The sequence below is a fragment of the Venturia canescens genome, chromosome 7 (genome assembly GCF_019457755.1).
Source record: "Venturia canescens isolate UGA chromosome 7, ASM1945775v1, whole genome shotgun sequence".
Classification (NCBI taxonomy): domain Eukaryota; kingdom Metazoa; phylum Arthropoda; class Insecta; order Hymenoptera; family Ichneumonidae; genus Venturia; species Venturia canescens.
The window spans coordinates 10,551,476-10,576,963 of record NC_057427.1 but is presented as its reverse complement, the minus strand read 5'-3'; the positions used below and the strand labels follow the sequence as shown (position 1 = coordinate 10,576,963).

General features: G+C 43.4%; 1 protein-coding gene across 4 annotated transcripts in view; it reads left to right on the top strand.

The window, feature by feature from the left end:
* Nucleotides 1-25,488, top strand: part of LOC122414227 (furin-like protease 1) — a 114,913-nt gene that overhangs the window by 75,385 nt on the left and 14,040 nt on the right. For 3 of the 4 annotated variants that reach the window (XM_043425289.1, XM_043425288.1, XM_043425290.1), the window contains 8 exons: nucleotides 15,984-16,202; nucleotides 16,445-16,573; nucleotides 16,800-16,965; nucleotides 17,141-17,313; nucleotides 20,649-21,066; nucleotides 21,448-21,565; nucleotides 21,840-21,921; nucleotides 22,102-22,312. In XM_043425289.1, coding sequence (XP_043281224.1) covers nucleotides 15,984-16,202; nucleotides 16,445-16,573; nucleotides 16,800-16,965; nucleotides 17,141-17,313; nucleotides 20,649-21,066; nucleotides 21,448-21,565; nucleotides 21,840-21,921; nucleotides 22,102-22,312 — 1,516 coding nt within the window. Of the gene's footprint in view, nucleotides 1-15,983; nucleotides 16,203-16,444; nucleotides 16,574-16,799; nucleotides 16,966-17,140; nucleotides 17,314-20,648; nucleotides 21,067-21,447; nucleotides 21,566-21,839; nucleotides 21,922-22,101; nucleotides 22,313-24,456; nucleotides 24,673-24,726; nucleotides 25,300-25,488 lie in introns of all 4 variants that reach the window. The other variant, XM_043425291.1, reaches the window with a different exon arrangement.

Below are 25,488 nucleotides of genomic sequence, written 5' to 3'. Positions count from 1 at the left end.
AAACGCTTACTTTTTACCTTCGCTCTCCACTCGACTATCGGAATTATCGTTATCATCCTTCGACCCTCCCGCGCCGTCTCATTTACCAATCTCGCAGGTTCATCTCCTAACGAATGGCTTGTTAATCTTTTCTTATTCTAAAAATGGAGCTGTACTCGCGTAGCTTGTCTTTGCTTCGGACATTCTTGCGTATTTCATTCTCTTTCTGCTTAAATTTTGCAATTTTTCGTTGGCAAAAATGGGACTAAAAATATCGCGCCGAGGAAACTAAAACTGTAAATTTTCTTGTTGCTCAACCATTTTCCTTAAATCGAGGAGGACGGAAAAATAACTGGAAGACCAAAGCCGAGATTCTCCGAGTTTCGAATATTGTTAACAAAAGTTGCTCTCTTCTGTTACCGTTTTCGCGTGTCCTTTGCGATTAATTTTCAGATTGACCGGGATTCCGATACGTTGGAAAAAAATGTTTAAAGTTCAGTCTCACTGTTCTATATTTGCGGGCTGTCGGTATTGCGTCGCAGTGCAAAAAGGAAGCTCATCTCCGCGTGTTTCCCTTGTAAGAAAAGGCGTTTACGGCGAAGAGATTGAGAAGCAGGAGGTTTACGGCGTTAAGATTCTTTTGTGCGCGAGGTGAGGCATCGAGCAAAGAAATAGCCGGCCCTCAAACGTCAAGGGTTGAGGAGGAAAAAAGTGTGCGGAGAAAAGAGAGCATTGAATTTTGTGATGAGGATCGAACGCGAAGCCCGAAGAAGGAATATGAAGGGGCGCGGGGAAGGAAAAGGTAATGTTGAAAGAGCCTCGATAAGCTCCGTAAAAGCTCTCGAACTTCTTGCCAAGCGAACATCCCCTGTCATGAATGCACACACAAACACGTGTGTGATGCTTTAAAGGAGAAAACCTCGTGCTGGACGAAAGTGTCAAAGCGCCCAGCAGCAAGGAGTTTGCAAAAGACTTTGGAATTTTCTCGACGTTCACGAAAACTTGGCTCTGAAGGAATGTTCAACTTTCCAATCGATATAGACGTTAAATTCTTCACCGCCGTATATGAAAAGTCTCAAGCGACGTTGCGTTGGCTCCACGAGAGAGCTTCTTCCGAGGGGCCTTTTCGTCGCTCCTCCTCGCTTTCCTCCCGTCCCGATTCCTTCGCTCCCCGCTTCCCCGTTTAAACAACCCGGAGGCGTACAACTTTTTTGTTTAAACTTAAAAAAAGAATGTTGAAATAATTTCGATTTCGTGCCACCTTGAACCACTTCTTCGGACTCTTCTCACGTTTTATCGCCTTCCCCCAAAATTCTTTTTCGCCGTATTATTTTCCGGATTTACGCGGCCGAACAATTCTCACTGTTTTAACTCGAGAAATACAATAACGTAGAATGAAGTTTTGACAATACTGAAGACTCTCAAACATTACCGACAATACTCAAACTCCTTATTCGCGCAAAAGCTTTTCACTCTATTCTCAAGCTATATTATGCTTTCTGACGTCCGACCGATCCGCGGGAACAACATGCAAAAGTCGCACACCCCACGAAGCGAATGGTGTCGGAAAAACACGTGACTCGAGCGCCAAAGCCCTTATGCGAGGTGAAAAAGACAACTTACAACGGTTTTAAACGCACACGCGAAACGAAAGTACGCGCGATAAACTCGACGGCTTTTTTATAGCCGTGATACGAAAGCGTGACGCGTTTCGTAGCCGCGTACAGGAAAAAGATCGTTTTTTTCGTCCCCTCGATTTTTCTTTTTCTCTTAAAACTTGCTGCACATCCCGTTTCACGAGAAATACGCCAGCAGATGCGAAGACAAATTCGCACCGTTTCTCGTGTCGCATAAACCATTTGCGGATTTCGAAATAATTTTTAGGTTTGTGAGGAAATAATGTTTTTCTCATTTGTCGTATCGAGCCGTCGAGATTTGAGGCACTCGAGCCTACACCCGAGTCCGCATCGATCGTCCTGATTTTGTGCTTTTTATTCGATCGATCGTGTCGTGCTGATTTTGAGAGCTGCTAAAGAACGTGTTACTTAGAAGAACCTTCCGAATCTCGTTTATCGAGTTTGGGGAGGGCGGCGGCGGAAATTCTTGGATAATCTCCTTTAGTCCGTATAATTTTTTTCTTCGATCCATGGAATGTGGGAGTGCTCGAAGGTTTGGGGGCATCGGGAACTCCGATAATCCGCTTTATCTCTCTTCCACCAAATGTCACGGAAAGGGGTTCGCAGTCGATGGGGATTTGCGATTTTTTCGATCCTCCGACACGCTTTTTCTTGCTTTTAGTATAACGTTCTTGGTCCTTCGTTAATTCATCCTCGTCGTCCTCGTCGTCGTCGATGTCGTCGGTCTTGGGGATTGCGACGGAGTGTCTTTTGCCGTGGTCCGTGACTTGAGACGGGTCTCGAGCAGCGTGAGGTTCGACGAGCTCCTCAAAAATTTCGCGAACCGCGGCCTCCTGGAGTTTCTCCTCATCGGCGCGTTTGGATTTGAGGGATTTCATTTTCTCGTGGCTCCTCGTCGCTTCCTTCCATTCGAGATATTCGCGTTTAGCTTTTTCAACTTGTTCGTCGAGGAGGCTCGGCCGAGCCTTTTTCTTCGCTAATATGAAATTTTCGCCAGCAGCCGAGTCCTCGGGGTCTATCGGATCCAGCAAATGTCCGATTTCCTCGGGCGTTGCCACCTTCGGCAAATTCGCCAACATTTTTTCGATCATTATCTGCGTTTCCGAGTCCTCGGCCAACGTCTCGATCGGTTTCTCAGCCTCCGCATCTTTTTTCTTCCGAGCTCGTTCGGCCGCTGAAACAAGAAAAAATCATCCGACGAAATCAGCAGCGCGAACCCCACACTCTGATCAAAATTTGGCTGAAACCCTCGAAAAATGTTCAATGTAACAAACTTATTTTCAGTCCCATACGCACGACAAAATATTTGGTAAATTTCACAAAATAATCATTCAAATAGATAGCCGTTTGGATTAACAAAATTAAGGGTTATGTGACAATTTATTTGGTTCGTCATATCGATAAGATTTTGTTAATTAAGTTGCACGAAGAAAAAATCCAACTATCAAAACTATTTGTCATTTTCCACAAATAATGTTGGCTAAAATAATAATACATTTCAACGTCTTTTGAGTTACATTGAACCGAGCATTATGATTCGATTCCCAAAATCCTCAACAAAACCGTTTATATAAATCAGTGCTTGATATTCAAATCCATCATAATTAGTACGTGAATTAAGTAGAAATAAACAAACGTTTCGAGTTCTTCGAACAAAAGATTTGCTTTCACTCGTAAACTTAATTCGCATAAGCAAAGATCCTTATTAATCGCAAGCGGATGTCAGTTAGATCAAGCAACAAAATAAAAAAATTCTGCGAATATTCGCTGCTTTAAAAGCTCGATGCGGCACCAAAAAAGCTTCAAACTTTCCCCCGAAAAAATGCGTCCCTTCCTCTCCCAGTTCCATTCACATTTCGTCTGAATTTTGAATTCTGCGAAGAAGCATGGACCAGCACCCAACGATTGTTAGAAATGCAAATGCCGTAACTCATTCTATACGCGCGGCGTGTGTATCGATAGAGCCATTTCGTTGGATAGTTTCGACAAGGTATAATTGAATATCGTGTCGTCTCTTAGGTACATCTGCTGTAACTACGTATGTACGTGTACATAAACTGCATACATAAGACCGCGCGCGGACGAGTTTGAACCTACAAGAGTTAGACTACCCCGAACTATTGGAATAGCACTAAGCTATTCGACGATTAATTGATGCCTCGAGTTCCACAGTCGTGTATATATACGCGACGAGAGGAGGAGGTAACTACGAGAATAGCAAGTTAGCGTGTATCCAAGTCTTGGGAGTCGCGCCGTTACATCGAGACGCGCGTATAGCATTTCTCTGTTATTGACACTCGCTTCAAAACGTTTGTCAAGTATCCGAAATCTACTGCTCCAATTATCGCTATCGAAGCTTGTCTCTTGCATATCGGATTCGCTATTTTCTACGAGGAGTGATCAACTGTGTATACGAAATTTCAAATTCTAGGGAAATTTGACGATGAAACGCGGGTGCAGGGTCGAGGGAAGATTGAATTATTTTTTCGCTCTGTCGTACTTTCGCCTTTGCAGCGAGTCGATTAAATTCGAGCGGAGCACATGATTTTTTTCACGGTTTTTAAGGAGGGTGGATCACGACGATACAATGTTGCGATGCTAAACCATGTTAAAAATCTTAAGAATTTCATAAAATTTGGTAAATCTATTCTTTCAAAATATGTAAGACAATATAAATTTTTTTAGATTTTTCTACCCCATAGCTTTCGAGTAATTGAACACTAAAGTTCACGTGTATAAGCATAGAGTTTACAATTATACATTTCGTGCACAAGAACTCTGATTTAACGCTTAACTATGCGATAACCATGTGGTCAAAAAATTTGAAAAAAATTGTATTCGTATACTTGATGCCAAAGAATGTTATCACAAAATTTTATCAAATTCTGATTTTTTTTATATCGTCATCCGCCCTCCTTAATAGGAGGAAGAACAAAGTTGGATGGAATGAATGGGGCATGAGGAGGGAAGGGAAGGCGAGAGATAAAGTGTTTGTTACCAATTTCGTCGACGCAGCAAATATCCGGTTGGCAGACGTAATCGGCGCAGGGTTTTTTCATTTTGACTTTGAGCTGTTGCCGGGCCCCCAGTTTTTTCGTCTTCTTGCTCGGCTTTCCTCGGCTCTTATCTCTTATCGTTGGCTGCTTCGATTCCTCTTTCTCGTCGGTCACGCCTGTATCGTAGTCATGCTCGTCGCTTGTTTTGTCGATTTCGTCCTTCTGCTCGTTCATCTTCGAGGACGCACGTTTTTTCTCCTCCTCCGCCGCCGCTGCTTCTTTTTCTTTCTTTCGGTCCTCCTTAGTTTTTCGCACTATCACGATTTCCTCAATTCTCTCCTCAGCTTTTGCGAGCTTCCCAGCCGCTGAGCTCTTTCGTCCCTTAGCTTTGATGGACTCGCTCTTTTTATCCGAGCCGAGAAGACGCTTCGTTCCAGCGCCGCCCGTGTCCTTCTCGGCCTTGGACTCCTCGTGCTTTCTTCGTTTCGAGTCTCCTCGGACCGAGGGTTTTATTGCCTCGTCAGCCTCGTCGGTCGCCTCCTCTAGAGCCTGGATTTCCTCATATTTTTCGATTTCCTTAAATTTCACAAACAGCTATAAACATTTTCGATTTTCTCTGAATCCCCAGAGTAATAGCGACCTTCGAACCATCCTAATAACTACGAAAACAAAAAATCGAGTGGTACTCACGTTGTTAACTGTTTCGAAATAACGAGCCTCGGCTTCCTCGAGCTCAGGATCTCCGGCCCCCCGCGACACGCTCTCCCTCTTTTTCCCTGTAAATCTGCTCTTTCTCCCCTTATCCTCAACAGCCTTCGTATCCTTTTCCTCGCTTTTCCCATCCTTCGTGTCTTTTACACGAGGATCGTGAGCGATCGACTGCCATCTCTCTAAAGTTCAAAACCACATCCCACAAATGATCATCGTTAGTGTCTCGACAAATGAACGCCTAATCGATTCCTCCAATCGACCATAAAAAACTTCACACCATTAAAACTATTTTCCATGGAAAAATTCTTCCAGAATATTCCTTCCAGACGCTTGCCTCGAAATGGCTGACACCCGATGAGCCCGGTCTACCCCAAATAAACCGCCCCATGCATCCAAATATACGTATATTCCTGCAACTCCGTTATATTGTACGTATAATTTACTAGCCGAGTTTCTACGCACTGAACTACAATGTGTGAATGTACACGTTTTCTCTCTCTCTCTCTCTCTCTCCTCTTGCGATTCGAGTACAGAGGGGTTGTCTCTAACATAAATCCATTTTACGGCAGTTCCCGATTCGTACGAGAAACATCGTAGTATTATAGAGCCAGGCTTTGGGTTTTACTTCGTGTACAATAATATAGGGAGGGAGAACGCTTTATTAGAACGAACGTACATACACGACGCGATCTATGCCAAATGGGCTGTCGCGTTTGATCCTAAATTTCTGGTATTGTATCCACTGCGTTGCTTTTTTTCTCAGGGTTCGAATATTTCCGTTGCGATATCTTTCGTGCCTACGATAGTAGCGAATTTATCGAAATACCGACAAAAAATGGGGTACGAGATCCCGGTAGAGGAGCGGCGGAAAAACTACGTCGATTAGGTTTTGCTGCCTTGGATTAAAAGGTTCAGTTTTTTGCGGTAAATGATAGTTCAAGGTCCCCTGATAACTCACAATAAAATTAATTGTCAAAAATTGTACGGTTTTCGGGCTTTTCGGGCTTTCTTTAAAAAAGCATTGCCCTCAAATCAAATTTATTTTTGAAACTGACTCACGTACTTTTATTCGTCTAGCAGCTTCGCTTTTTTTTAACGAATTGACCATTCCTTTTTCCCGGTGCTATTACACCGATATAAACTTTCTTTCTCGCAATAAAAATGTTTCCTGGGCCATGTGTATTCAAAGTGTCACCGGTATCGACTCAATCATTAACCAGTCGAGTGGAATTATAAATTTTGTCTTTTAAAGCTTTTATTACATTCTTGCGATAAAAATATTCTCAACGTAAGCGTTTATTCATATTACGAATAATTTCGACTTGAATGAAATCAACATAAAGGAAAATTGACTAGTCATAGAACGGCCGAACTACTTCAATCGTTGCGTGGAGAGACGAAACGAAGGAATGAAAGTATTGAGGAACGGACCGGGTGTCGGACAATCGAGTGGAAAAAATTTTGGCAAGAGATCAAGTGTCTTTAACGATTCTTTTATGATTCACTTGATAACTTTCATATCGTATTTCCTGTTGGTGGATTCGTCAGTGTTTCCTTAGCAAAGCCTCGACACGCTTAATTTATTAAGGCTCGATCCGTCGGAGTATTACGATCGTTAGCTCAAGGCGCGCAACCGACCCTATCGATTTACCTCTGATCGCTGAAATTGGCTCCTCCGTCGGTTGAACCATGCTCAGTCTCTGTACAACACGAATCTCCTTCAAGCGATTGTCCACCGCTTTTACATAACGACTGCATCGATCCAGGTACTAGGGTTTCCGGCAATTAATCACAACTTAAGGACTATTCGACGGGCCCAATTGTCGCGCAATATCCCCTCGGTCTCGTGTCTCTCGGGCTTAAATCGTCTTACCGTAGTCACGAGGCTCTTGTCGTTCCGCATATTCGTTGTTAATGCTTCCGAAGACTCGACAAGATAAACGGCCCCGGCGTCATTCCCAACAGCCACGAGATTTCCCTCCTCGTGAGCCGTTATGGCTTGCAATCCGGACTCGCAAAGTCGTATTGTCTTTACCGGTGATTTCATACCGGCCAGTAGATCATAAATTTTCATTACTCCGCTCTCATCGATCAGGTAAAACACGGAGTACCTCGATGTGCTCCAGCAGCCACCGGTATACGCTATTTTGTCGCGTCTGTCATAATTCGATTGGAAAATTCATCTCGTCTGGCGAATTCAATTTTCCCACGGTTTCAATCCATTTTTTTCTCCGCTCAACGAACCGTGGCGAACGAATAATTTTGTTGATTCAAGTGAGCCGTTGGCGTCCACCGACTCGAGTCTTTGAACCGATCGTCATTCGTTTTGTTCTCCACGATCCGTTGATTCGACGTAAAAATATTGAAATTAATATTTATTGGAGTTCAATACTTGATCGAATTGAGATTTCCCTCTTTCGTATCCTCCGCCCATATCCTCGCGATCCACCCGCCGACGGTTAAAAAATTTTTCGTACTGAAAGGATTGCGATCGATCGCGATGACCGGACCAGCGTGGCACTTGAAGCGGAGGGCCAATTTCTCCTGAGCATTTTTGCCCTTCCTGGTGCCACTGACGACCACTCCGTTCTCCATGCCAGCCATGAATTTCGTCCCCATGGTAGGCTCGTACTGCAACGAGCAGACCCCGATCGCGCGCACGTGGTCGCCTCTCGCTGGATTCTCGAGATCCATCACGAGCGTTTCCGTTGGCTCACGCAATTTCCTCACATCCCACCATTTTATGGCTCCGCCGGTCGAGGCCGAAAAAAACTCCGTGTTCGTTTTCGAGTTTATCCAAAGCGCCAAGTTCGCTGGATTCCTCCAGACGTTCCATCAGAAACAATATTCATCGAGCTAACTCATCGTAATACCGGGCCCGAGCACACGCCCATCGAAACTCTTTTATAACCCTGGCAAATGGATTTATTTACCTGTGACTGAACTGCAGGTGGGATATTTGCACTGGTTTGTCGCCTTGACGTATGTCCCAATTGCATACTTGGCCTGACATCAGCCCACTGATGAGCATCGACGGATCTCGAGGATTGAATTCAACCGTTACCGATGGAGTCGATGCTTTCAAGGCTATGAAAGGCCTCGTGGGATTTTCTGTCAACGAATTCAACCTTCGATAAAAACAGGAGAAAACAGAATTGCGAAAAAGTTACGGCGCTCAACTTTGCAACGTTGGAATCCAACGAAATAAACGAAAAAAAAAAAAAACGAAAAAAAAAAAAACATTTGTAATTCACCAACTTTTTATTTCGTCAAGTACTGGGGCAGCTTGAAAAACTACGAATTGCAAATTCTACAGGAAAATAAATTGGAGAATAACTGGAATTATTGGAGGCTGTTTTACATCGTTTCGTTGGACTCGACCGTTGCAAACTTCAGCATCATAAAAAGCTGTTGTACTTGGAATAAGAAATGAAAGAACGATGATAAATAATCGGCTAGAATGACACTGAAATCGAAGTAAAGAATGGATTGGTTCATATTCTATCGAACGTTGATGGATGACCGATCGTAGAGAAAGAGAGGGAAAGAAATCACACCGATTTCCCATATATATGACCATGGATTTCGATCAATCGGTTCTCGTTCAAATTTCCTGGAACAATAGGCGACTGCGAGTCGTTTTCCACGGTCGGGTGACCACGAGAGATGTGTTATCGGTCTGACCAACGTCTGCGGATCTTCGTACACGTTAACCGCCCTGACGAAATTTGTCGTTCGGCGTATTAATCGGTTAGTCGGATATGGAGCTTTTTCGGCATTTGTTTTGTCTCGTATATCTCGCTCGCGATTGTGGGAGGTACGAGAGCTCACCTGACATCCAGCGGCAATACCAATTCGCTCATGACCATGTCGTCGAAAAAATTCTCGTAAATATTGACAGCATTGTTCTGGCGCACACAATGCTCCATCGACTGAAATGGGAGAGTTTTGTTTTCATTCCACCACTTTTTTAAATCGTAGTTATAAATATTCTTTCGTGACGCGGAAAGCTTCGTTGCTGGGCTTTGTGATAGACCGCGAGGTTCATCGTTTTTATACGCACTTCCATCAACTTCCTCATCTTTATTGGCCAAATGTCATCTTTTTCGATCCTCCGACGATATCTCGCAGTGACTTCCTGGTCTTTTGGATTCAGCTCTTTCGGCCAGCCGCCCTCGACGTGCGACATTCCACTCTCCTTCGTCGGCGCACTCGACGTTTGGGCCTGTAGTTTAAATACTTGAAAATTCATAAACTTTCCCGTTCGCACCGAACAGAAGGAGCGAGAGATCCAATGATGGGTATTTATCGAGTCGCCCTCAGGGGATCAGAGCTCCGAATGAATTTGCTGCTATTTTCATTGACAAAATTAACCTCGTGGAGCGCGAACTGCCTTGTATTTTGAGAGCCAACGTGGCATGGATTTCGATATACGTAATCGTCCATGAGTTGACGATCCGGAAGAATGTTCTCGTCGATCACCGGTCCCTCGTCGTCGAAAACGCATTGCTTGCCAAATTGCGAGCGCGTTTTCACGTGGACGTACTGAACGTGCATGATTTATCGCTCTCGCTCCCGTACGAACGGCCTCTTTTTCTCTCTCTATTTTGTAAGCCGCCTTCGAGATTTTTACTCCCCGCTATTTATTCAGCGAGGAAGACTTTTAAGCCGTTTCACACCACGCGAAGATCAACCCTTCGAGAAATAAAAGCAAAGAATTATCGTGCAACGGCTGCCAATTGCAGGCGACTCCGCCTCTTGAAATAGGAGCGCAGCAGCAGCAGCAGCGAACAATCGCTTCTCTTTTCTTTCTTCTCTCGGACCCATTATTCTCTCCTTTTTTTCTTCCATTACGGCCTCGTTCAGACTCATTGGAAAAGAGGAACATCGCGAAATTGCCCCCCGCGCGCGCGCGATACAAGGATCTCGATGAAACCCTCCGCCGCATTCGCATCGAACTCGATTCAAATTTTTCCTCGTCTCGCTTCTCTCTCCCCCCTCAATCGTAATTGGGCCCCTCTTTTCCCTTCTTTTTCTCTCTCTCCGTCTCCCTCCCCATTCATAACGCGTGAGTTCATAATATTTGGTGGTCCTTTACAAGAATTTCGTTAAGGTAGATCATTCCCGAAGGATCGTATTTTATGGGTGTCTAAATTGTGTCGATCTTTGCTCCCTAATTAAAGACATAATCACTTTAAATTCATGTCAGAGTTATTAACCCTTAAAGTCCACTCAAAGGGTTACTCCGAAATTGTGAATTAATTTTTTCAACTTACGGTGAATTAAATTACAAGCCATTTATCAATGAGGGATCCATCACTGACTGAACCCAATATTTCGTTCGTCCCTGGCGAAAATACTGTAGTTTTTATGTAAAAACTCGCATCGGAGAGCAAAGAGAAGATACAACGGGAAATGAATCAAGGAAAAAGTATTAATGAAAAGACGGAAAGCTGTGACAGGAATGAGCCAAGCCAAGGAGAAAAAAAATGCCGAAATAAACAAATGTGAGGTTACGCGAGTGCTCATTACCAATTTCGTTCAATCTTTAAGGTAATATATCTTTATCACTAGTAAGACAATCGTCTCGGATTTTTCCTCAAACCTTCGTTACGTACTTCAGTGTGTTATTGCGAACGTTTTAAACTTCGTAAGAAGCGTTCACTCGTTATATGGAAAGATAAACGATTTTTTATTATCTCAATAACCAATAAGACAAACCCTTTAAAATTTGACATGCGCGTGTCAGTCGACTACCCATTTAAACTCTGTCTAAATTCCAAGACTTTTTTAAAAAAGTCGTTTCGTGCATTAACTACCTTAACAAAGAGTAAAAATATCTTTATGAAAGGTGCTCGCTAATGGAGCAACGCTGACGAGAATTCCTTTCGACTCAGCAACCGGGAGAATAATGTGGTGTTTTTTATACACAAAAATATCGAGTCGCTCGAACGTTGTTTACGAGTATTTTGTGTCCTATCAAGAGCACGCTTCATTAGATTTCATATTTTTATGTCGTCTCGGCAGGCGGGTCTCCTTCGCCTCGTCCGACGTCGTCTCAGTATTTTTATTCATTTTCTTTTAATCGTAGAAAATCGAGCAGCGAAAGACATAACGCTCGAGTAAGTATCCTCGCAATCGATGCGGCTGCCACGTGAGAGATAGACGGCAGGATAAATCGACTCGGGGAGAAAAAGTGGCGGGGAAAGCCACGAGGCTAGGGAAAATCCTGGTTCGCTTTTCTTCCCCAACCGCCTCTCGTCCCCGCCGTTTTATCATTTACTTTGTTTTCTATATTTACATGAGAAACAAAATAGTGAAGTTTTCGAGTAGAAACATTTCACGTCACTCGTCGTTCGCCGCCGCCGCAGTGGTTAAGCGCTGAATTCACTGTGCGACGTGTATCGATACGAGAAAAACCTTTGGAAAAGCTTCGCCCTTCAGAGCCTTGGCTGCTGCTGCTGCTTCCGTTGTTTCCTCCCTCAACTGTCGTCGCACCAGCCTCACACAAAACTCATTTGCGTATTTCGAGAAATTATGTAAAAAATTTTAAAAAATATAAAATCCGATGAAAGAGTATTTAAAAGTTGGGCGTAAACGCCTGTTTCGGAGTTTCGTAACTTGAATGGACTTTTTCAAATCGAAGTGTATTTGCGTGAATAAAAAAGAGGAACGGAGCACCGAAGCTCCGGGAGAAACAATGCGTGCTATTAACACGACCAACTTTTCAGTCGAGAAGGTATTTTATTGAGATACTAAAAAATCGACTATAAGAATGAGGAAGTGCGTGTGAAAAGAGAAATAAAGGAGCGCGAGGGAAAAAGCAAAGAAGAAGGAACAAAAGGGATAAAAGCAATATAGTCTGATTTGAAAATGCATGCTATGACGCTGCCCTGAATTCTCGCGTTGAAAGCTTCGCCCCGCACTTTATATTTCTCACGTGTCTTTGCCTGTGCGTGTCAGTGTCGCGGTGGTAGGCTTGTGAGAGCACAAACTGCAAAAAATACTCAAGGCTCGTTTTCCATTCTTCATTTATTCCATTGTAGTTTGAGGTCTTGTAGGCCAATGGACACACGATAGGCATAATAATGCTCGCGCTTTTCATCCTACTTTTGCTATATCAAGGGCCACATTTCCATGAAGCTTCAAAAGGAATAACAATGAACTTGATTTTCTTGGGATTTGGAAGCTTTCGTGGCTCGTCTGGATAGAATTTTGTTTTTTTTTCGTACTGCTTTTGAGGATACTCGAAGTAGGGGAATAGGCTGAAAAGAATGACTTTTGAGAGCTCGCTCAACTCGGTATAAAATTCGATGAAAAACTCTCGGGAGAATGAAAGAAAAATGGTAAAGTTTCGAAACTCTGTTTCGAGGTGGTTGGGCTCTGGGAACGAAATAAGGAGAAAAATTGACACGTAATTTCGTTGATGAAAGCAGGTAATGAGAATTGTGAATGGCTCCTCGTCAACGCTCTCGAGATTATTAACAGCGAGTACAACGAATTCGAGAACGGCGTCTCGCCACCCGAGATCCACTGGTCAGGAGAACTCTTCGAAGAAACGCTGCTGCGACATTCGATCGATGAATGAATTTTCCGAGGTAACAGGATTCCCGATGTTATTCGCTCCCGGGGAAGGAAAGACCGCGGGATACAAACCACGCTTTAATAAAAAGCAGTCCGCGTTCCCGTTTGATGCGATTCTGAAAGCCTCGTTGAACGTGCAAAGCCGCCAATACGATTCGCCTTCAATCTCATTTTCATCCCGAGCGTTCTCCAATTTTTCCAATCATCGCGCCACCGAGAAAAAACTGTTCGATCGAATCATCTACGATGGTCGCGGCGCCGGTGGACGATTCGATTCGGGCTATTCACGAGGAGATAATGACCGAGCTAACGGGGAGGATAAGGGTGAAAAAAAAATAAGGAAAACAGGAGAAAAAAGTGTTCGCGTCGCGTCCCCAGAGACAGCGGACTCTCGAGCCAACCCATCGAGTCCTACGGAGAAAGAAAAAGTCTCGAGGGACTCTCGCATGTCGAAAACAGCTCACGCTTATCTTGCCGCTCAAACGGATACGGTTTCGAGCATCCCAAAGCCGGAGAAGTGCACCAGCGCAACAAAAATCGTTCGATCACTTTCTCCTCCTTCCGCTCCGCCTCCCGGCCCCTCTGCGAGTCGCCTCCGCGACAGTTCGACGAATGGACCATCTTCATCCGAGTTATCATCATCGGCGCAGGTGAACGAACCGAGGAATCTATCGAATACGGAAGAAATTCGTTATCCCCCTTGGAACGATCGCTCGGGAATGGGAGCATCGAGTCTCGATAACTCCAGACACTTGCAGACATCGGGAACCGTTGATCTTGCTGGGAACGATCCTTCGCTCCGGTCGCCAGAGTTTCCCCCGGGGAATCACGCGAGCCGCATTCCTCACGGTGAAAAAATGGGACAGTACTCAGCACCCGCGTTTCAAAGGGCCACGAAGGATCCGGCGCAAAGCGTTCCCCGCGAATCAGACGCCCCCAAATCCCCGAATCTCTCAGGTCGAACAGGCTCCGCTCCGAAGAAACGAGGCAAATGTTGCTTGGAGATAATCTCGAAAGAGTCGATGAAGAACTTCGCTCTAACCAAAGCCCCGAGATCCTCGGGCGATCCTTCCGCCTATTACTCCCCCAAGTTGACCGCTTCCGGGGATTGTTGCTTCGACAAATCTCGCTTTGAGAACAGGCTCAGCTTGCTCGAATTCGCCAACCGGAATCCCAACGCAGAATCGCTCAAGTACCGACTCAGCAAGTGTCCTCAAAAGTTGCACGAGATCTGGCACAACTTCGGCAAAGTCGGAGCTCCCGCAGTTCCCCCTGAGCCCGTGCTCAGAACGAATAAACATTCTCCGTCGCGCTCGTCCAAATGGATATTTCAAAGATACATACAAAAATCAGGGACCGAGAGGTACACCGAGACAGGAAAATGGCGACGGCAAAGTTACAACTTGCGACAACGTATTTACAAGTGTAACAAGCCTGAAAGCGAATCTAATCCCAGCATCGAACTCAATCCCCGGCCTCCAGCGATCGAAGACTCTCAACTATTCTCACTCTCGATAAAATCCGGAAAATTCGTCGACAAAGTAGGCGGTAAACGAGCTCGGTGCACGGGAAAACCGAAAAAAAATCTTTGCTCTAAAACTTACGAGATGAAGATGCAGGAATCGAGAAAAATGATAAACGCCGAGAAAAATCGTCGAAAAACATGTTATCGAAAATGTTTGTAAAACTCCGTGAGATTACACGCTCAATGAATAAAGAATGTCAGTACCAAAAGTAGTTCGGTCGTTATATCTGATAACGATAAGCACAGTTCCGGGGCCTCTTACGGGGCAAAATTTTGAATTATTTCATTTACAATTTTGAGTTTTTCTCCTGTGGGACAAATACTCAAACGATAATAACAATTGTGAAAAATTATGCGGTGTCCGAGCTTCGGAGCAGTTTATATCGTGAAGAGAATTTATCACAGATTCCGTTTCTTTAAAAAAAAAAATATTACCTTACTTTTAAGAAAGAAAAGATGAAAAAACTTGAGTTTTTGACGGGTCGAAAGCGGATGTCAGTCGTTACGTTGGACCGCTGGTAACAGCTGATTTGGGCAAATTCAGGAATCGCGAGAATTTCATCAAATTTATTTTTCAGACTGACTCACGTACTTTTATTCGTCTAGCAGCTTCGCTTTTTTAACGGATCGACTATTCTTTTTTCTCGGTGTCCATTACACCGATATAAACGTTCGTTCTCGCAATAAAAATGTTCCCTAGGTTACGTGTATTTAAGGAGGTTGAAGCGTATCTTATGTTAAAACTATTTTCCAACTTTGCACATTAAAAATTTTTAATCAGAAAGCTTAAGACAGTATTAAACTTCTGGCGGGATATGCCGATGATTCACCGTCGTGAAATTGAGATATTTATTGTTGAAGTTAGCAATTTTTTGAAAGCTTCCGTAAGAACTCATGTTTAACCTTGTCATTTTCAACAATGAATATCTCGATTACCAGGCGGTGAAACCTCTCCAAATTTTTCACACATAATTAAGCGCTGTTCAAGAAGATTCACGTAAATTTTCAATTCATTAATTTGGAATAATAAAATCTAATGTATTTTTCGCATCATGTCCTATATATATCGCTTCAACTTCCTTAAAGTGTCACCGGTATCGACTCGAATTTTATCTTTTATGACATTTTTAAAGCATTTTATTACATTCTTGTGACAAAAATATTCTCAGTGTAAATGTTTATTAATTTTATGAATAATTTTCACTTTAATTCAATCGACAGAAAGTTTTCTTGTCGCATTTGCTAATTTTTTCTGCGAGATCCTCCACCTTGTCGTTGTCGAAGAAGCACAAATTGATCAATTTTCGAAACTCCATTGAAACGGAAGAAATATCGTTGCACCGTTCCAGCGAGCAATGCAATTTCGATCTGTAACCGCACAAATTTCTACCCCTCGCTCGATCGAATGTCAGCATTGAAAATCCGATGCTTCGATAATGCGCAAATCTTCATGTTTTGAATGCAGTTTTTTCTTCAATAAAACTCCAAGAGTAGAAAATAAGAAAACGGAAGTGAACGTCGAAGGAAATTGAACCGTTTTTTTATTTCCAGATTATCGGAGATTGGCACCATTTGGTGCATCGATCTGTGAAGAAGAGGTCAACCGAGCCGCATTTAGAAGTGCATCGTCGACTGACGAAAGACCCAAGAGTTCGAAGAGCCGAACAGCAGCGAGCCAAGTCCCGATCGAAGAGGGATCTCATTGAGATATGTCCAGAGAGTCCGCAAATCTGGTTCAACGACAAGGGATGGCCCGTTACGTGGTACGCGGTGAGTAAACCTTCCGGTTAATTTTTCCTTCGACAAAAGCATCCTTCGTCTTTTATTTATTTATACCTACCGAAAAATTTGAATACCAATTTCCGCGTATTCTGAAAAAAATATTCATATCGAAAAATGCTCGTCGATCAGAATCCTTTCTACCTACTTTTTAATGCGAATTTCAATAAATTTACAAACATTCTTCCTCAAACAGCAACGAATGAATCATTGAAATTGTTATTTTGGTGTAGAACCGTGGCCATTGCCTCGACATGAATGTCATACCGGCCTGGCGCGAGGGCATCACCGGACGAGGAGTCGTCATCTCGATTCTCGACGACGGTCTCGAAACGGATCATCCGGACCTGATTGCCAATTACGTGAGTCAGATCGCATCACTTTCATCGCATCGTCAAACTTTTCTTCTCCCATCCTCGCGTGCATCGATCTCAATATTTGTGAACAAAATGCGCCTGTCGAAAGCATAAATGAATGAGTGCTAAAAATCACGTTTGAAAGTCGGGAAAAAATGAGTGAAAATTTATCTCATTTGATATCGTGAAACCGACGATATAACGAAAAAAAATTGTTTTTTTCTCGTTTCAGGATCGTTATGCGAGCTATGACGTAAATAGCCACGACGACGATCCAATGCCGAGATACGACATGATCGACAGTAATCGACACGGTACAAGATGCGCCGGTGAAGTTGCAGCGGCTGCGAACAATTCGATTTGTTCAGTCGGCATCGCGTACGGCGCTTCTATCGGTGGTGAGTCTGATTTTTTCAAAGTTTCAACTTTTTTTCATTTATTTTTCTATCGATCATCATTTCGAGTGGTCCAAAAGCATCGTGCATCTTCCCAGCAGCCGAAAATTTCGTATTTTTTCTCCCTCATAAGCGATGCATTTTTAACATTTTTTTCGTTGATTTGTCGCGGTTTCAGGCGTCCGAATGCTCGACGGTGATGTGACTGATGCTGTGGAAGCGAAATCCCTCAGTCACCATCCTCAACACATCGACATTTACAGCGCTTCTTGGGGTCCCGATGACGACGGCAAAACCGTTGATGGCCCTGGGGAGCTCGCGACCAGAGCTTTTAACGAAGGCATCACCAAGGTAAAACTCCCTCAACTCCTTCTTACGTATTTTTCAACACGGTCAATATTAAATAAAACGTTTCGATATTCGAGAGATGGGTTAAGGAGGGTGGATCACGAAATAAAAATAATCAGAATTTGATCAAATTTGGTTATAACATTCTTTCGCATCAAGTGTACAAATACAATTTATTTCAAATTTTTTTCCACATGGTTATCGCGTAATTGAGCGTTAAATTGAAGTTCTTATGCGCGAGATGTATAACTTGCATATATGTAAACTCTATGCTTATACACGTGAACTTTAGTGTTCAATTACTCGAGAGTTATGTGGTAGAAAAATCTAAAAAAATGTATTGTCTTATATATTTTTAAAGAATACATTTACCAAATTTTATGGAATTCTTATCATCAAAAAATTCTTAATATTTTTAACATGGTTCAGCATGGCAGCATTGTTTAACTTGGTAAACGTTAAACTTGGTCTAAAAGCGTTTTGAAAATTTAGCACTCATTTGACTAGAATGCAGTACAGGAGTTACCTTAATTTCCCAAATATCGGAGCTTGGGATTTTTTAGATTCTCTTCTCTCACGTAAGAAAGGTGTCGGTGTGCGGGTTCGTGCAATTTCCTCATCTTGCTATCTCCGAACAGCCTGGCTCGAACTCGACCTTCAAGAACGGATACTCTCGTCGGGTACAGGAGGCATCCAGTGCTCGCTATTGTGTTATCGTTAACGCGATCGGGCCTCTGGCTAAAGCGTACTGCTGCGATAAAAGCACTCTTCTCGTACGTCGAGGGAAAACAGGCTCCATTATTTCTTTGTTTTCGTACAATTTTGGTAGGAATAGGGAGGAGGAGAAAGGAAAGGTTGGGAGCTTTATTGGCGTACGGGTGGTGCTCCGCTGACGCGAGAGCGCTCCACCCGTAGCCCTCTGACAGACTTCTGTGGAACCAAAAATCGTGCTAGGGGGTAAGGCTGTTCCGTTAAAAAATAAATTTCAAAATGAGTTAAACATTTGGAATAACAACTGTTTGTGAGACATTTTGCACGAGAATCGAAATCGCGTCATATTTTCCAACTGCGAAAATGCGAAACTCTCGAAAATCGAGGATCAAGAAGTTTTCCTATTATCTGTCTCAGCGAGAAGGAGAAAACTTTTCAATTTCTCAAACGTTTCTACTCCGAACGATTTCCAGGCTCAAAGATCGAACGTGCCTTCTCTTTTCGCGTCTTAAAAACGTCGTAACTAAATGGGGAAAGGACTCGATCGCGACGTTTCTGTTCTCTTTTACACACTTGAACAAACTTTTATTCGCGTATTTTCAAAGTGACGATGAGTCCGAGCACCGCGCGGAGAATCTCGCGAGAAGTTGAGAGGAAGATCTGGGAAAAGAAATCTCGGCAACCGTTGACACAATAGCAAATCCATTGTGTCGAGCTCTTTTATTCTTCTTTGATCCCCGGCGTGAAGATTTAAAAACTCAACGATCGTTTACTCTTTTGAGAAGAGATTTCTGCTTTTTCGCACAAACTTTTTCATTCGACTTTCAATTGACCAAAAAAATTAATGTACCTGACTCTTGACACGTGAAATTCACTCCGCTCGTTAGCCTCGACAAAAGGTGGATCGGGTTTTCGACGCTGATGCGGAGGAGCCTCCCCCCGACTCTGCTCGAATATCTTCAGTCCTATTTTCATAATTTTCCATACAGCATCTCCCAAGATTGAGGAACTTTCGAGTATTCTGAAACTCAAGAAAGCCTCTCACATTTCACGAGAAACTTTATTGATTAATCGTCAAGTTTTCACCACATTCGAGACAGGCCCGTTCAAATCGCCTGCTCTTCTCATCAAAATGCACGATTTTTATATATTTCCTTCCCTACGAGATCAACGAGATAAAATTTTCCGAATTCGTTATCAACTGACCAAACTTTCCAATATTTCTTTACTGAGCTCCGCGATTAAATTTCATGCTCAGCTATTGTCGAAAAACTTTGAAATAATGATAAAAATTGCAGCTCGCACAAACTTTATTTTCCTTTTCTCTGATCGATCAGCTTCCACACATTTCCTGTTTGTTCGCCCCACGTTTCGACAAAGAAAACCACAATGAGAAAGAAAAAAAATCTTCAAAAAAGCGAAGGAATTTCGAATGGAAGGAAATATTCTGGTGGCTCCTCCAAAGCTTCCAAATTCGATTGAATCATCAAGGAAATCCCCGTCGTCATATTCATGTTTTATCATTTTTTTTGTCTCCTCGTATTAATTCACTTGAGCTATTAGGGGGGACGGAGCAGGACGAAGCAGCCCCGTGTAGGAGAACCTTCAAAGTTTCCTAATTGGCTGCTATTAAGTACCTCTGGTGGAACTCGACGAATCCATTTCGTTGAGGAGAGACGATCGCGCGGGATCCGAGACATTAGCATTTTAAAATTAGTTTCGCTGGTAAACTCTGTGCTCTCGAGCTTGTGCAGCCTGATGAAGTTGGGGCCTCGAAAAAGCATCAGCTTCCCATATAACACCCTCTCACAACCTTAAAATTACATGCAAATATTTCGCGGTAACTCGAAGTACCTGTGAGAGAGCACGCTAAAGTTACCCAATAAAGTCTAACTTTTGTCACTCCAAAGTTTATACGTACAGCAGTTATTACATAGGGTCAATGAACCCCCGTGCATTATACCGAGTCCGCGACAGCCAGGAACCCCGACACCGGAAATGGAGAAGAAATTGAAAAAATAAAATGAAACTAAAACGAAGATAACGCTGGGGAAAGAGATGTTATTAAAATGCAAAATATTCTTGGTTTAGTATCTTCGTGGATTTGACTTTTCACAGCTCGTTCAATTTCATTTATTTTCGTAAAATCTCTTTTCCCACGAAAGCACCCTTTCAATAATAAATGTTCATAAAACTTTTGTAAACTCATATAATCTGACTGCAACTTTATGCTCGGTACATTTATCATCAGAAGTAGTCATTGCTGATGTCTCCTGGTGCCGATCGAACAAATTCTCGATTCTCAAACCTTCTCCTCTGAATAGTTTTTACGTAATTTGTGAATTCGATCCATTTGAACGTTTTATTTCATCACGTAAAACTTCGGGGAAAAGAAACGTTGGATATTCTGGTTTTCACAAGACACGAAAAAAATTTGGCGATTCAACGAAACTTTGATCGATCCAAGGGCGCTTTTACCGCATTCGGAAATCCGTGAACGGAGCGACGATAATTTGGGTGTTGGATTCGACCGAGTTTCGGTTGAGGCGACATTTGACTTGGATGATTTCTCAAAAATGGATATTTCGAAAAATTCTGATTAATCGAACGATCACTTTTTCACGCAGGGCCGCAAGGGAAAGGGCTCGATATTCATCTGGGCGTCAGGAAACGGTGGTCGTGATCATGACAACTGCAACTGCGACGGTTACACCAACAGCATATGGACATTGTCGATAAGCAGCGCAACGGAAAACGGCCTTGTACCGTGGTACAGCGAGGCGTGTTCGTCAACCCTTGCAACAACCTACAGTTCAGGCTCAACCGGTGAGAGACAGGTTGTAACTACGGATTTACATCATCAGTGTACGAACAATCACACAGGGACCTCAGCCTCGGCACCCCTTGCCGCTGGAATCTGTGCTCTCGCCCTCGAAGCTAATCCGAATCTAACCTGGCGCGATATGCAACATATCGTTGTGAGAACAGCGAGACCTGAGAATCTCAAGGCACCTGATTGGATCACCAATGGCGTCCGCAGGAACGGTATGAAAATATCGTTTATTTTCATTTTTATCACCATTTTATTCGGCCTTCGGTTCAGTAGAAAATCTCACGTCGAAGTTCTGACGAAAAAATCTTTTCGAATAAATTTTTGATGATTTTCGAATAATTTACGAATATTTTGAGCTGTAGTCGAAAGTGTAACGCATGTTACACTCCGATAATTCCACTCCGATAATGCAAAAAAGGTTGAGATGAAATTTGATGGCGCAAGCGAATGTACGTGATCAAATAAATGCTCTGTTATTTATCAGTTGAATATTCAGGCTCGATGAGATTGTATCATTGGATTTACTAATTGTACGAAATTGTTGCTGATTCATTAGAAAATCAAATGAAATTGGGTTCGTTGGATGTTTGCAGTTAGTCACAGTTTCGGATATGGTCTGATGGACGCCGCTGCAATGGTTCGTTTGGCGAGGAAGTGGAAAACTGTACCGGAGCAAAAAAAGTGTGAAGTTTCGGCCCCATACTCGGGAAGGTTGGTTCATGGCAAATGATATTAAATCAATTGAACCCTCGGCCGTGCGCAGCGGTGCGATTTCGCCACTTGTCGTTCGTCAAAAGCTGTAGTCTCTTACCGATGATTCCATTTGATTGAATTACTCCTGATTTTCAAACTTTAAAACGAATTTCGAAATGACATTAATTGAATGAAAAACAATGAAATCCAATTATAATGGGAAAAGGAAATAAAATGATTCTCTTGTAAAAAAAATGTTAATCCACCGAACAATTGTTTGTTTTCGATCCAGGCAAATTCCAGCGAAAAGTCAACTGGTCCTCAAGTTGGACGTGAGAGAGTGTACCGAAGTCAATTACCTCGAGCACGTTCAGGTTCGTTGAACTTTTACAGGAATGGATGTATTTTTCGAGTCTTGAGAAACTTTAATTACCGAAGTGAAAATAATATCGTCGAATACGTGACACGATTCTGAATGAAAATACAAAAAAGGGAAGAGAGAGAGAGAGAGAGCAAGAGAATAAGAATAAAAGGATAAAAAATGTTGTACGCAGGCGAAAATATCGTTGACGGCAATGAGGAGAGGCGATCTTCAGATACAGCTGACTTCCCCTAACGGCACCAGAAGTACCCTGCTAGCGAAGAGGCCTCACGACAATTCAAAGGCCGGCTTCAATCAATGGCCATTCATGTCTGTGCATACGTGGGGTGAAATGCCTCACGGTGTATGGAAGTTGGAGATTCATAACGAAGGTCGATACCTCGGTAAGTTGCTCCTTCCATACTCCGGATTATCGATCATTCCCTGCTAACCCACAGATCTTCTCTTTCTCCTTCTCTCTCTCTCTCTCTTCTTTTTTCTCTATCCAGAGTCATGCGAATTTCGTACATGGGACAGCTCACATCGACTCGCCCTGGTGGACCGAACAGATGATGAGCGTGAAATCGCTGTCTTTGTGGGCACAAAATCGTGTTTTTTCCGAAACAACATTCGGGAATGTCGTTTTTTCGATTTTCTGACTTTTCCAGTCTCCTAACCACTTCGAAATTCCAATTCGTAAATATTCTACAGATAAATAAAGATTCTCAAAGTTAGGGAGCGAAGTTGCAGCGATCGTGCGCAGGGAATTCCCCATATTTTAATCGAGAGAACGCTCGAGAGAGAATTTGGAGAGTAGAAAGAGAGAACGAGAGAGAGAGAACGCAGCAGACGTTAGCCCACCACACGCCCATACAAGCGAAACTCCATTGTACTCGGAGGGCAAATTCTAACCTGGGAGAGATCGTTACGACCCTTTTGCCACTGCGGCAGCTCAACTAACGATAATTATAACACGCCTCGAGCTCATAATGAAAAGCAAAGAGAAGCATTTTCTCTTGCAGGAAAATTGATCGTGGCTTTACGTTAAATCGACCAACTCGATTTAACGTAACCGAGCGTGCATGAAAGTTCATCTAACGACGTAAACAAAGACTTTGCGACCTCTTTCATCTCGGCGAATATCATTTTCACTACCATTCAATAATGAAGTGTCAACTACTCTGCGTCAAACTATTATTCAAATATTTATTATCGAAATCAATTACACCGATTGCAAAAATATTGAAAAAAATCGGTGAACAATCTTTTCGAATGTAACAAGCGTGATCACGTCGAACGAACATTCCAAAGGAAATAAAATTCGTAACGGTGACTCCCTTTTAAATACGGGACGCGATATCTTGCCACACGAAATGACGTTTCTGGCTCTTGATATTTGGACATGATTTGAAAAAAATGAGTAAACTAGTAAAAAAATTTGATATTCGGCTCTCATAATTGCGGAGCAAACCAGACAATAATGAACTTTATTCGAGAAGAAAAGTCATCGCGAGCTCCCTTTTTTGGCCCATCGACGCGATTCTCCTTTAAGGCAGCGTCTCCAGCTCGCATTTTGCCGAATCACAACTCTGTGGCAGATTAGAGAAACCATTGTGACGGGGAGGATCCCCCATCGAGAGTGAACTAATTGATCGGCCAGGGTGGTCGTTGCGGCTGATTGAGGTGGTTTCCTCGAGACGCGATTCTCCTCAGTCGCTTATTACATACTCCGATACATGCGGTATCCTTCTCCGGGTAGGGAGCACAATGGTGCCTGTCAGAAACCTCCTTTCCGTGCCTCGATTGGCTCGATCAGACGTTCCAAGTAAATTTTGTCTTCAGTGGCGTGTTAAATTTTCCGATAATCCTTGTTTACCGTATAATCATGGTCAACGCTACGCTGCTGCTGTTATTTTTTATCGCCCCACGCTCTTCCCGCATCGAGACAGGTGCACCCGGACCATTTTCAGAGCTCGCTCAAATCTCAGTTGTATCGACATTTGTCCACGGAGAAACAAACGTTTGTTCGTCGACTTACTTTCACGAGGACGTAAAAAATCCACTTTTGTTCGGGAAATGAGACAAATTTTCTGGCATCCGATTAAATAAATGGCAGAATTAATCGTGTTCTCGTTACACCTTAACGCTAAATTGTTCGATGACCAATTTTTTCGTACTCGAGAGAGGCTTTTTCAATTGTGCAAATTCTTGCATCGGAAGGTACGGGGAAAGTGAAAACTTCGAGATCTGCCAATAATCTGGCGGTTGTCGAAGTTAGGGATAGAAAGTGTCGAGTATACGGATCCGTTTGGCTGCGCGGTCGTATATCGACTTGTGCAGTAGAAAAAGATTCACCGTGTCGACGCTACGTTACACGGGAGATTGATGTCCTCCTGAAAATATCGTTTGTCCGTTGTGTCTTCGCGCAAGTTTTCAGCGGATTTTTCCTATATTTTCGAAATTCGAATTCGCAGAAGGAGCGAACGGTGCGTTAACGAGATTTTTCTCTGTTTTTCCTTTTGCGGCATTTGCGGAAATATTTGAACAGGTCGAGCTACTTTGCACGAGTGGGCGTTGATATTTTACGGAACGTCGAGTCTCCCGGATCGACAGGAGTACGGTCTTTACAACGCGGCTCGAGTGAATCCGGCGAGGAAGCCGTTCGTCAAGGCGAGAGAGTCGATCGTCTCGAAGAACGCGTTGCTGAACGGTTACGCTGGGAAAATGAAGCAGAGTCAACACAGCAGCAGCAGCAGCAGCAGCAGCAGCAACAACAACAAAATGTCGAAAGCCCATGCGAGCGGGGGCGCGGTTGGAGCGAGCCAAGGATACACGATGACGTCGTCGGGGAACGGCTCCCCAAAAAAGAGCAAACTTCGTGGACAACACAAAAACGGCAAATCCGCGAATCGCGGAAGCTCCAGACCAACCGTACAAACTTTGCGCGGCTTGGCTCCGTACCGGGGAGGAAACGTTTTCAATCCCGGAGCCGATGATCGTGCCACCGTTATCGAAAGTACGAAACCCCGAGGAAAAAGCACTTTCCTTCCGCTCCAACAAACTACCAACAAACCCCGAACTCTTCTCACGAGCACCTTGAAAACTAGTGACTTTTTAACGCACCCAGCCAGACTGAGAGTCCCTCAAATCCCGACTGTTTCCTCCCTCCAACGTGGACTCATCCTCATGGAACCAGCGCCTGCCAAGTCGTCGACCAATCGCGTGCCTATCGTCTTTCAACAGTACCCTAAAATACAGCAATTGTATCCTCTGTATCCGGTTTACGCGGGAGCACGAGGTGCTGGACCCGAACACCCTTCGAGATTAAAAGGACTCGAATTGCTTCAGGACCAACAGTTTGACACGAGAAATCTTCATCTTCCGGACAAGGGTATTTCCCTGCAAGCTCTACGTCTGTTGAACTTTCTCGTTTTTTATTCACCCGCCACTACTGCATTGTTGTTTACCTTCTTTCATTTTTTTTTTCCATTATTTTGTTCATTCTTCCACAACGTTACTCCTCGGTTGGATAATTAGCGTCGACACAAATCATCGTGAAACGAAGGAACAACGCGATTCG